A 12,279-nucleotide genomic window follows, 5' to 3' on the forward strand; every position below is an offset into this window, starting at 1 on the left:
GATAGACTGGAAGCCGACCCCATAGTTTGGGAAAAGGCTCGGAGGATGATGATGAGTTTCAGATTGGACTTACTTCAGTAGGCGATAGTGTAGTGTAGAATGCGACGTTGGTGAAGGTATATACGACGGTGACGAGAGTGCAGGAGATGGCGATGGCTCGCGGCAGGTTCCGCACTGGGTCCTTCAACTCTTCGATTATGAAGTTCAGGTAGTTCCTGAAAATTGTGGTGTGATTGTTTAGAAATGGCGGTAAAATACAAAAATAAAAGTCATTTAATCACACTAAGCTGAGGACTTTTTAAAGCTAAAAAAAATGCAAAGACGACTCTCTTTTTTAGAGAAACAATATCCAACGAATAACGTTTTTTTTCTTAAAGGGGCTCAAATAATCAACAAATAATGTACCTAATGATAGTTTTGTAAATATTAAGTTGAATAAAGGCTATGTAAAATAAGTATTTTCCTCAAGTTTGGATAAAACTGATTTAGATTTCCATGAGCTGATATATCATCATCATCATCATCAGTGGCTTTTTACATCTATAAAAGATGATTTGATACATAATGACTCCATTATCAACCATTAACTAGGTCAGAATACATACATTGAAAAAGTCCATATTTACCATCCGTTATAAGCGAAGAGTCCCGAGTAGAATGACAGCGCTATGGATGTGACATCATTCGTTGTACCCTCGAAGGTGAAATGTTGTACCTCACCTGGAAGAAATAAATACAAAATTGTTAAGAAAGCTCCAAAAAAATGTTGCAGTAGTGGAGAAGAAGGGGTTTCCTTAAATTAATTAACAACTTTTTAACAATGAATATTTGAACGGACTTGGCTTGAGCACTACCGTGCACCCAGATATCGAGAGATGATCATTGATTGATTTTTTTCATCGCTGACGCTGATGAATTTATCATGATAAATCATATTATGTTTTAACCGATTATAAAAAAGAAGGGAGTTTTCAATTCGCATGTAGTTTTATATAATATTTTTAAATAGGTACTTTGATATTTAACTTTGTACTTTGAAAATAATCATACATAAATCACACAATGCATACATACATTATATGTGACAAAGAAATTGTACTTAGTATATTTCGGCCAAATCCATTAAGGGACGTCACACCATCAGACATACCCCCAAGACGTTCTACCATTGTAATGTCATTTCACACGCGCCGGATCGCGGCAATCATTTAATAACGTGGTCTTTGAAACCGCCCACGCGAAGGAAGTGTGAATTGCTCTTATTTGTGCATTGTTGCACTGTTGGTACATACATGGGTGACCTGAGACTTCCCTTAGTAACATCATCTTCATCATCAGATTTTTTTATCGTCCCACTGCTGGGCTGCGGCCTCCTCTCACACGGAGAAGGATTGAGCATTAATCACCACGCTTGCTCAATGCGGGTTGATGATTTCAAACTTAATAAGTAGTCCAGGTTTCTTTGAGATGTTTTTTCCTTCACCTTTAATCACTCATTGGTGAGTAAAACATACTTAGAAAGTACATTCAAACTTAAGTTCATAGAAAAATTGCTGTTTACCTAATTTAGAAAGAAAATTTAGCTGTGTGAATTTGATTCACGTGTCACTTATTATAAGCTGGAAACCTTTCACTATTAAATCGATCATAAAAATCCGGCAATAAATTAATGCTTATAACTTATAAGTCGACTTGCTACATAAAGTACTGTCTCATCATTACTTGATTGATTTCTAATTAAAACGTGATTGAACAAATCTATATTTTCAAATGTCACCGTGTCGTCAATAAATTGCCAGAGTATTGATCTACTTCTAAAAAAAGTCTAACATGTTATTGTTAGGAAATTATGACTTACTATATTGATACACTTTTTGAAATATTGATTTGTTCAGCTATTTTGGGCACTGACCGTACCTTTTACTGCCTCGCTAAAAACCTCAGTATCGTCCAAAATAAAAAACCAATACTGAATTTGCATCCCTTTGTCAGTTAATTGGCCAATTATATGCGCAACCTTTCAATTATTTAGAGGTCTCATAAAACCCGCAAACGAACATAAAAGACTTGACGAATCATAAGAAATGTCCCATTCATACTTTTTTCATCGATCTCGCAAAAAGTATGAATATATATTTTTCTTCCACAGTAGTGCCAATGTCAGACATTATTACTACAGACACGAAACTCCATTCAATAGATTAATTGAATATTTATCTCTTTTGTTAGAATTCCAGTGGTAATCGATAATGATTGAGGGTTTTTTTGATGACGCTTGTACCAGAAATGAGATGATGATGTTAAGTCGACGAAGCAGGGTAGACGGAGTAATCTCGTAATAAAGTTTGAGGCATTATCATCTCCCAAGCCTTTTTCCCAACTATGTTGGGGTCGGCTTCCAGTCTAACCGCATGCAGCTAAGAACCCGACTGCCTATCTCACCCCTTCAAGCCAGTTACCCGGGCAACCCAATACCCTTGGTTAGACAGGTTAGACTAGTGTCAGACTGACTGGCTTCTGAATACCCGTAACGACTACCAAGGATGTTCAGAGACATACCACTCATTTATTATCTACAAATTCTTATTTCTTCCTTCGTCTGTCAATCACAATACATACATAGCTAAAAGATTGCTATCGTAATTAACTTTTAATAAGAAATATGAATTGAATAACTAATTTGATGAAAATGAGAAAGAACAATGGTATAACACGCTCTTTATTTTGTTATTTTATTTTGTAGAGTGAGTTCTGTAGGTATAGTAAGAAGGGTATTGGGCTGCCCGGGTAACTGGGTTGAGGAGATCAGATTGGCAGTCGCTCCTTGTAAAGCGCTGGTACTCTGCTGAATCCGGTTAGACTGGAAGCCGACCGACATAGTTGGGGAAAAGGCTCGGGAAATGACGACTTTGTATAGTGAGTTGATTTGTTACCCCTTTCACGGGCAAACAGCTAAGCTGATTCGACGAATTTGTATGTAGAAAGAACATAGTACCTTTTTTATGGGAAATCATCAAATGACCCCTTCCACTGTGGGTGCAGCGTGAGGGAGTGTCAGACTCTTACTGACTAAAACCCATCATGTTCTTTCTTAAGCCCTTTATGTACCAGGGCTACGGTAACTCTTTCGAACAATCCCGCAGCCCCGGCAGTCATATACTTAGTACCTTGAGATAAGCTACTTTTTGTCAATGTGCGCGAGTGATTCCGCTGAAAAGAGATTGTTTTTTGCCAACCAAATTAAATGGAGGCAGCATTCCTTTTTCACAGAATAGGCAAGGAATAAATCAATTAAGTTCCTTTCCATATTTCTATTAAGATTCCCAAAGCAATCTTCGAGCAATGTCTGGTGGAGTACCGAAGCAATTTGCTTGAGATCGGTTCGTTATCAAACCGCTCTTTTATCTAGCTACTTCGCCTTGAACTCGTTGGGAACGGGTTTTTGCTATATTGATTTTATTTGTATATTATATTTTTTTTTTATTAAATAAGGGGGTTATTATTGATTTTTTATCGTCTTGTTGATAGATTTCTAGATTTTTAAGGTTCTGTTATCAAAAAGAAAAACAGTCCCGACCCTGAGAATCGTCCGTCTGTAACGTACTCTGTACCTCAAGAATCACGATAGTTAGAAAGTTCAATTTTTCACAGATTTTGACAGACAAATACAGACAACTAGAATAAAATAAATATTTTAGGGGCCTCCCATACTACTTACAAACATTATTTTTTAAGGATACCTAAGGTAAGAAACTCTATGGGCGCGAGTCCGACTCGCGCTTGGCCGGATTTTTTATTTATTTGAAGACTACTTAACCTACCTTCAAGCATTCATCAGTCAATATTTTTTTTTACCATAAATAATAATTTGCTCTGTTACCTTTGTCCACATTTTCCTCGTCTGATTTGCATACCCACAAAACAGGTTGTATACGTTTCAAAGCTTTCTTCAACTGCCCTTGAAAGCTTATATAAATCAATATAACGGTGTCTATTACCACACGACAAATTAATTATTGAAATACCTGTCTGTCAGCGAATATCAGGTTTTATGACAAAACTTCCCAATAGCAACGATTCAATGTCAAAATGATTCTCGGCCATCAAAATATACCTAACAAAATAACGTAAGTTTCTTGAAAGGTCAATAACAAGTTCTTTTTGCAAAATAAACACCAAATTATCCTTATAGGTTTCTTTATAAACTGGTAAAAGGTATTTCCGGATTTCTGCCATCGAATGAATGCTATATTTTTTTCATATACTTACTGGCATTCTTTTGTTTTGATTTCGAATAAAAAATATTGGGAACTCCCTTATGCTTATAAGAGCAATCTCCATTTTATGCCTTTTTAAAATCGATTAATAAATTAAAGGTATAATAAATTAACCTATTCCCGATATTTTTTTTCAAAGCCCATGCAGAAATTCTTATCAATTCTGACCAATAAAAAATTCGCTCACACCCTACGCGCAGCATATGGGATTCAATGATAACAAAAAACGACCCCTCTTATTTTAAGAGGAGGGTAAAATGGCAACTCTCTCGGGAATTAAGCTCGCCCTTTTCAGTTTTCCTGCCCTAAACAAATATTGTTTAAAGGTCCTGTTTTTAATTTGTTCCTCTGGATAAACAAGGTAGGTACTGAACTTTTGAAATTACTGTCATTTTTTAACCGACGACGCTCAAAAAGCAGGTTGATTAGAACACAGACATCTCAAACTTAGTTGAATAATTATTTATTTAGATTGTTAGGAGTTTCCGAAACTATAAATAAGCAAACCGTTACCTATAAAGTTACATCTATTTGCAATGAGTGATCTACATTTTATTTTTATATATGTTTTAAAATGAATAAATACTTTTACAAATAAATAAATACTTTGTATAAAGGTTGCCGGAAGACGCTGGATGCAGGTCGCCTCCAACAGGTATCTGTGGAGATCTAAGGGTTAGGTCTATGTTCAGCAGTGGACGTCCTATGTATGGCTGAGATGATGATGATGCGTTTTGCCTGAAGCGATTGCCTGTCTGACCTTTTCAAGTTACCAGGGCAACCCTGTCTCAGCAAGACTGTTTGTCAAACTTTCTGGCTTCTTTTGCATATAAAAATTACAATAAAACATAATGATGTAACAGCTGTTTTCTAAGCGTCATATCTGCATAAACTAAGTAGATCATGGTCAAGTTTAAAACTATCGTGAACGATTGACTAATCATAATAGACGCAATCAAATTCTGTCTCGTGAGCGTTCGAAACTGGTTTGTTTTTATATTTGTTGTTTAGACTTTCATCTGAGTGTTTATCATTATTATTTGCTGAGAATATGGCTTTTTCGTTATGTTTTCTTGTCTAATTTTTATTTGTAAAAACTGCCCTTCATCATCAATTGGCAGGTCTTTTCAAAACTATGTTGGGGTCGGCTTCCAGTCTAACTAGGTAAAGATGAGTACCAGTGTTTTATTTACATGTAGCGCCACTTCTATAAAAATGTTTCTGCTGCTCTTATTTCTAGTTCTGTGTAAGATCAGGGAACATGCTTTCTTCTTTCTTACTCCTTTCTAACATACTTTTCGGCCAGATCTTCTTCAACACAACCATCATAATCTTTAGTATTTTTGTTACTTTATTTAGACCCAACATGCAATTTTCCAAATCCATTATATTAAGTGCATTAATTAAAAACCCTTTTGGATCAGGTTTTTACAGCCATTAGAGTGTCGTTGAGTAGATAGTAGAAATAAGGAAGACGCGTGGGCATTCCTGAATATTACGTACGACAAAACTGAATTTTAATTTAATGCTTTGTTCTTTCTAGTCCTTAGATCCAATCAAGTAAGCAATTCTTTTGATATTTAGGTCATTGAATTAAATACACATTCTCTATAAGTAACGTGATGTAGTATTTGTTCAGACGGTATAAAGAAACGTTTGTTTGCACAAATGTTTAAAATGCTCAAGGTTGATCGGTGTGTTTAATCAGTCATTGAGCAATCGTTTAAGCTTACTCTTTGAATCAAATCAATAATGGAGCTGTGGCTGGGACTTACTTAAATGAAGGTTGCGGTCACAATTCTTGGATATTATTGGAAGTACATAAGTACCATTACTCGGGTTGAGGAGGTCAGATAGGCAATCACTCCTTGTAAACCACTGTTTTTCACCTGAATCTGTTTAGACTGGAAGCCGACCCCAACATAATAAAATAATTCGTATCTTTATTGAAAAGATACGAATTATTTTTTTTGAAAACCCTTGATTGATTTAACCCGGTTTCACCAGGTACCGTTACCCCTAAGCAAACTACACATGACGCCGACCTAGGTAATATCAAAATTCACTCCGCTGAAATGTTAACGTCAATAAAAAGGCTGAGCGTTCAGAAGCATATTTTCCCTTTAATTTTTTTCTCCTTTATGTAAAGTTTCTTATATTGTCCATGTGTATTGCGTCTTTTCACGTGTCAGTAAATTTTATTTTCTTTCTTTCTTTCTACATAACTTACCTCTGCAAAGCTGGTAGATGCCTGCAGCTATGATGATGAAGAGGGCCAACAGCTTGGCGTAAGTAAACCAGTCCTGCACCCTCGTTGCAGCACGGACCGACCAGCAGTTAACGAAGGTTAGCAGCACTGGGGACAAGATAGAGGTTTTAGAACTTGAGGGTGGAGGAGCACGCGGGTGGGTTGCTTGGTACATGCGCGAGTTGCTGGACTGCATGTAACCTGCGCATGTGCCTCAACATGCGCAAGCTACTTGCACCGTGTAGATGCACCCTGACTTTGTAAATGGTAGGTTCTGGTAATGAAGTTGGGTGTAAGTTTTAGAATCTTTATGGATACACAGTTATGGGACTAAAAGCCCTCACACCGCAAACTTTAACTTCAGGGAGCGGGAGCTAAGCTATTAAAAGTTTATGGCACTCATAGTAGTTATTGAAATACCTAACAATAGTATTATTGCATATTTCTGCATAATTTTATGAAATGCCATCACATATTACGAGAAAAAGAGAAATAATGAGTTTTTTTTTCATTAAATGAAGGCCAACTACAGTTTTTTCGAACGCCAATTGGGATAGGAAAAAGTAGGCGTAGATATCGGACTGGCCACAAACATTGATAGATAGAGAAAGATGGAAGCAGTGGCGGCCCTAGGGGTGTGCGAACTGTGAATAAATAATTGGAGGCTATAATTTTCTGTTCATCAAACATATTCAATGCTTGAGTTAGTAAAGGTATGTAGGGTGAGTGCTAGCTAGCATGTGGTGTATAAATTATTTTACTGTATTGTCCTCTAATGTAATATACAAATTAAATTGTATACAAATGTACATATCAAACAATGTTTAAGGTTCTTCTAACCTAACAGACAGACATGTGTTGCTGGGGAGTTTGTTGCGCCACTTCTTCTTCCCAGCAAAAACACATAGGAAGTGGTGAAGGGTGGGCGTTTTGGGGGCTGTCTTTTGTAAATTTATTTTTTGACGTTCGAAAAGTGCTGTTTTGCAGCCAAGTTTGAATAAATGACTTTTGATTTGATTGATTTGATTTGATTTGATTTGATTTGTGCCCTCGCACAGGGCCTCGCGCTTGGGGGGGCCTCGCGCTCCAACCCACAACTGGCTCTCGATCCAGTCACAGATTTTTTATTTTTGCTTAATTCCGAGTTTAATTTGAGATTCCTTAAACAAACAATTTAAAAAAATTCGCGCTCGCTACGCTCGCGGCTGATCGCTTGACAGTACCTTTCCTTCTTGATTAGAGTACTTTTATGTCCCAAAACTCAAACATTTTCGCGCTCGCTACGCTCGCGACTTCACCTTGCACTGTTGTTTCTTATACAAGTTTAGGTGCTTTGGTGACAGAAACCTCAAATATTTTTGCGCTCGCTACGCTCGCGCGTGTGCTTTACTTTCCGCTTCTTTCATTTTTTTTATCCTTTTTTAGCCAAACCTAGAAGGTAGCCCCGCTTTTAAGTCGATGTGATTGCACGGTTATGATTGCACCCGGGCGCTACATGAGCTAGAGACGGCCCTGAATCAGTTATACGAAGAGCTGAATATTATCTCGGTGCTGAAATATAATAATATATTAGAAAATAATTTAACTGAAATTTATCCCACTTCCGAAATAGTCTTGAGAATTCGAATAATAAAATAATAATATCGAAAAAGCAGTTTTTCGAGGCTTAAGATTATTAAAACATGTTTAAGGAATTCGATGACACAAGATCGACTTTCAGCCCTTGCTATTCCTTCGATCGAAAATGACGTTGCTCATTCATTCGATTATTCTGCTTTAATTAAAGATTTTAGTCTTAAGAAAAGTCGCAAGCATCAGATCATTTTAATATTTGTTCATTTTGGGATTCTTTAAATATAAACTGTAGTAAAAATTAAATTTTATTAATTTGTTTAACTTGAGCATTTCTCCTCACACATCAGCTTACTCTCGCTTTTCACTTGGGACAAAGGGCCTCGCATAGACCTGCCGCACGTAGCCTCGCAATGGCTAGGGCCGCCACTGGATGGAAGGCTATGGGGGAGGCCTTTGCCCAGCAGTGGGACAGTATAGAATAAATAAAAAGATATTCTTTTCACTATTACTATACTCCATTCAAAATAACATTAGAAATTTAAGTAAACCTTTTTGACTGTTTGTTCAACCGATTTTGACTTCTATTCCGTACACAAAAGAACGGAATTGAAAGCAAAATAGTGGTTACAATACCAAGTATTTACTGCAGCCGCCATTAATCATACTACTAACGCAATAGAAGTCAAAATCGTTTGAACAAACAGTAAAATAGGTTTACTTAAATTTGTATTTTAAATGTTATTTTGAATGAAGTATAGGTATATACAAGAAGCGTAATCCAAAGATTCAAAAACAGAAGGTTCCAGTTCACTTGTTCATTTGTAAGAGATTCGAAACACGTTTTCCAAAGTTGATTGCTGTTTCACAAAGTGGGCCAAAGGACCAGAATTTGCGGTCCTATTTCCTCTGGAATTCGTTTGAAGTGTGCTAGTAATTTAATCATTCCTGAAGCTAGGAATGCTCTAATTAAACGTGAGATAGACCACTAAATTAAAGGTCTTAGGGCATTTCTGCTTTGTTTTATTCAGGGATTAAATGTAATTATATTATATGTATGTGTGGCTATTATTTGAACATTTTTGGCAGTCGTTATGGGTAGTCAGAAGCAATCAGATTCGGTTCGTCGTCGTGAAAGCCTAAAAATGTTTACTGCTGGACAAAGGCCTCCCGAAACTGGGAGGATTTGCAAGCTGTGGTATGCCTTAACATTATGATAATTCTAAGTATGCTGAAATGCGATCGCCCGCGACGTCCGCGAGATCAGCATACTCAGGATCCAATGAAATTGATAGGTATGGTAATTCAAGCGCAGAGGGTGAAGATGGGTAGCAGAATGGCAATTGGTACTTACATATACAGCAGGCTGCCAGCAGCCTGGTGGCGTCTTCAGGTGGGTCACACTCAGGGAAGATGGGCTTTAGCACGTACACGCTGAAGGTTAGTGCTACTATGGCCTGCAAAGAAAGAAGCTGTTATATGATCTGGAAATAATATGTAGGTACATAGGAAATGTTGTCTAAGTTGTCTTTTAAAGATCCTCGTTGATCATTGACAAAAAGATAACGGTAAATCGTCTGTTGTAAGTTACAAAATGTTGATCTGGACCAACAAAGTCCAATAAACAAATAAAATTGTCTGAATTCTATTGAAAATAATATGTAGCATTGCTAGTGAAAAAGTAAAGTTCGATCGAGTATCAAGAGAACATCAAACCAATATACGATTTGGATAAAACCTACAGAAGGTACCAATAACAGTTGGCACTGACGTAGTAAAATCTTCTGAGCAATATCTTACTACAGTAAATCAGCTTATATGTATAGCCCGTCAAGAAACTAATAAAATGCCAATAGAAATCAGATTTAAACTAGTCCCACGCTGGGCGCCAATAACTGCAAATGTCAGGGATACCGTAAAACAAATCTCCATACTGTGTTGTATTCTCATAAAGTACAGTTTATTTACAAATAAAGTTCAAGCTAGAATTGAAATCCAATTGTGCTAACATTTATAAAAGTCCCACGTTGGGTACCAGATCGTGATTTGGTGGGTAATCCCTATTAATATTATAAATGCGAAAGTAACTCTGTCTGTTCCGCTCTTTCACGTCTAAACCACTAAACTAATTTTAATAAAAAAAATTACAGAGATAGAGTTGACCTTAAAGGACATGGGATAGTTTTTATCCCGGATTTTCGAAGAGTTCTCTTGGAAACTCAATATAACCGAACCCGACGCAGGAGAAGCTGTGGGCGGAAGCTAGATACAAATAAAGTTCAATCTAGTATTGTAACAATAGAAATCAAATAGCTCTAACATTTACGTTTAAGTCCCACGTTGGGCGCCAGATCGTGATTTGGTAGGTAGTAGTAAAATAAATCACTGTAGCAATATTGTGTTTTATCCTAGCGTTCCTATACAATACGAAAGTGTTATTTCTTCAGTAAACAAAGAAGGTTCAATTATCTGTTGAGCTATATTTGTTTTGACGTCTAAACGCGTGGGAGGACACTGTAGAATGAGTATAGGGCTGGTTGTTTTAAAAGTAAAGACTGTTATTATATTGATCATTAAATAAAAAGTAATATAACCGTTATTAAACAGTGAGTTCATAAGTCAACATAAAAAAATATTTAAATAATTGTCATGAAAAAGCTTGTCAGCGCGTGGCATCCTTAATCGGATTTTATCTCCGTAAAGCTGAAAGCTGTAATTTATATTCCATTCTTGTCTCTCCTACGCAATAAGAATTCTGAATCACGTCATCACTCCCCAACGGCTAATGACTTACTAAGCTTTTTCTATTACGTCATATGCGTATATCCAAATATCGAATCAATATCCAGCCAGGTTTCGATACTGTCAAAGCTATAAAAACTATAAAAATGTCTATGGTAGGTATTATGAAACAAAGTAGGTTATGTTAGTTGTATTGCGTCAGGTATTCGAGGGTAGTTATCAAGGTCAGGAACGAAATTCAATATGGTGGAAGTAAAATTCAGTAGTTTTTTTGTTTTACTATCAAAAAATACATGTTGTAAGTTTGTTACGTTATTTTGTCGTTTATGTATTATGTATAAAATCGACAGCCTATTTTATTTTCATTTTTCAGGCCTGTAACTTCTAGCTAATTGCAAGGAGTTTATCCATTGACAGATTATTAAATTAAACTGATTTCAAAGCACTTTTCTACCAAAACAAAAAAAAAAACCATTTTTACGCTGTCCAGTAGATAAATCAATTATTTACCGTAACACAAAATTCAGTAGATATTACCTACTACTAATACATGCTTACTTACAAGCGGTTTCACTTTTGTTTTTTGTAACTTTGTAGTCAAAAGATTTACAATGTTGTTAAACTGAATAGAGTATTTACAATACAGATGACCTTGTTGTAATTATCTGTTAGTCTCACTTCGGTTAACCATAATTGTTGGTCATTAACTTTTAGAACGTTATTAGTTTTTACGTTACTATTGATTTGAATACAATACCTGATGTATTTTCTAGACATATTTTTTGTATATCGTTAAAGCTAAACGAAAATCTTCGTCAATATTCTAATGGCGCTTTCACATTAGCGAATTTTCCGAGCGACAATTGACAACTACAGGCTCAAACTCTTTGTTGTCGCACGAAATGTTGCGCGTAAAAAATCCTCGCCTAAAGAACATTTTTTTATTTGTGTATTACTTTATAATGCACTGGTGTGAAAGCGGTACCTAAAGTGTCGCCTTTTTGTCACTACAACAATTAATTACTTATTAGGTAAACTAGGAAATAGTGGCTGGCCTATTGTACATCGGCCAAAGAATATGCGTTGCCATTCAGCGTGGCAATGCTGCCAGCCTTTTGGGCACGATCCCCGCTGACAGAGATGCGGATGAATTTTTTTATACATAGTTTCATTTTCAATTTTTAAATAATTACATATTTACAATACATATAAAAAACTATCCTAGTAAAACAAAAAAAAAACACTATAAAACGCGTCAAAAAATTCATCCTCATCGCTGTCAACTGGGAGCGTACCCAAGAGGCTGGCAGCATTACCTCGTTGGATGGCCATGCTGATCCTTTGTCCGAGGTAATAGCCAGCCTAATATGTAATTTAAATATATCAGAAAAAAGCTAGGAAATACCGCGTATTTACAGTATATACATGGCTAGTACGCAA

The 12,279-nt window shown here is 36.3% G+C and overlaps 1 protein-coding gene across 1 annotated transcript in view; it reads right to left on the reverse strand.

Annotated features, from left to right (window-relative positions):
• Window positions 1–12,279, reverse strand: part of LOC110377068 (large neutral amino acids transporter small subunit 2) — a 39,370-nt gene that overhangs the window by 7,339 nt on the left and 19,752 nt on the right. Inside the window, exons 4-7 of the mRNA XM_064040102.1 lie at window positions 9,452–9,554; window positions 6,508–6,633; window positions 627–720; window positions 74–215 (exon numbers count right to left, since the gene is read on the reverse strand). Coding sequence (XP_063896172.1) covers window positions 74–215; window positions 627–720; window positions 6,508–6,633; window positions 9,452–9,554 — 465 coding nt within the window. The remainder of the gene's footprint in view (window positions 1–73; window positions 216–626; window positions 721–6,507; window positions 6,634–9,451; window positions 9,555–12,279) is intronic.

Source organism: Helicoverpa armigera, chromosome 21 (genome assembly GCF_030705265.1).
Source record: "Helicoverpa armigera isolate CAAS_96S chromosome 21, ASM3070526v1, whole genome shotgun sequence".
Taxonomy (NCBI): Eukaryota; Metazoa; Arthropoda; class Insecta; order Lepidoptera; family Noctuidae; genus Helicoverpa; species Helicoverpa armigera.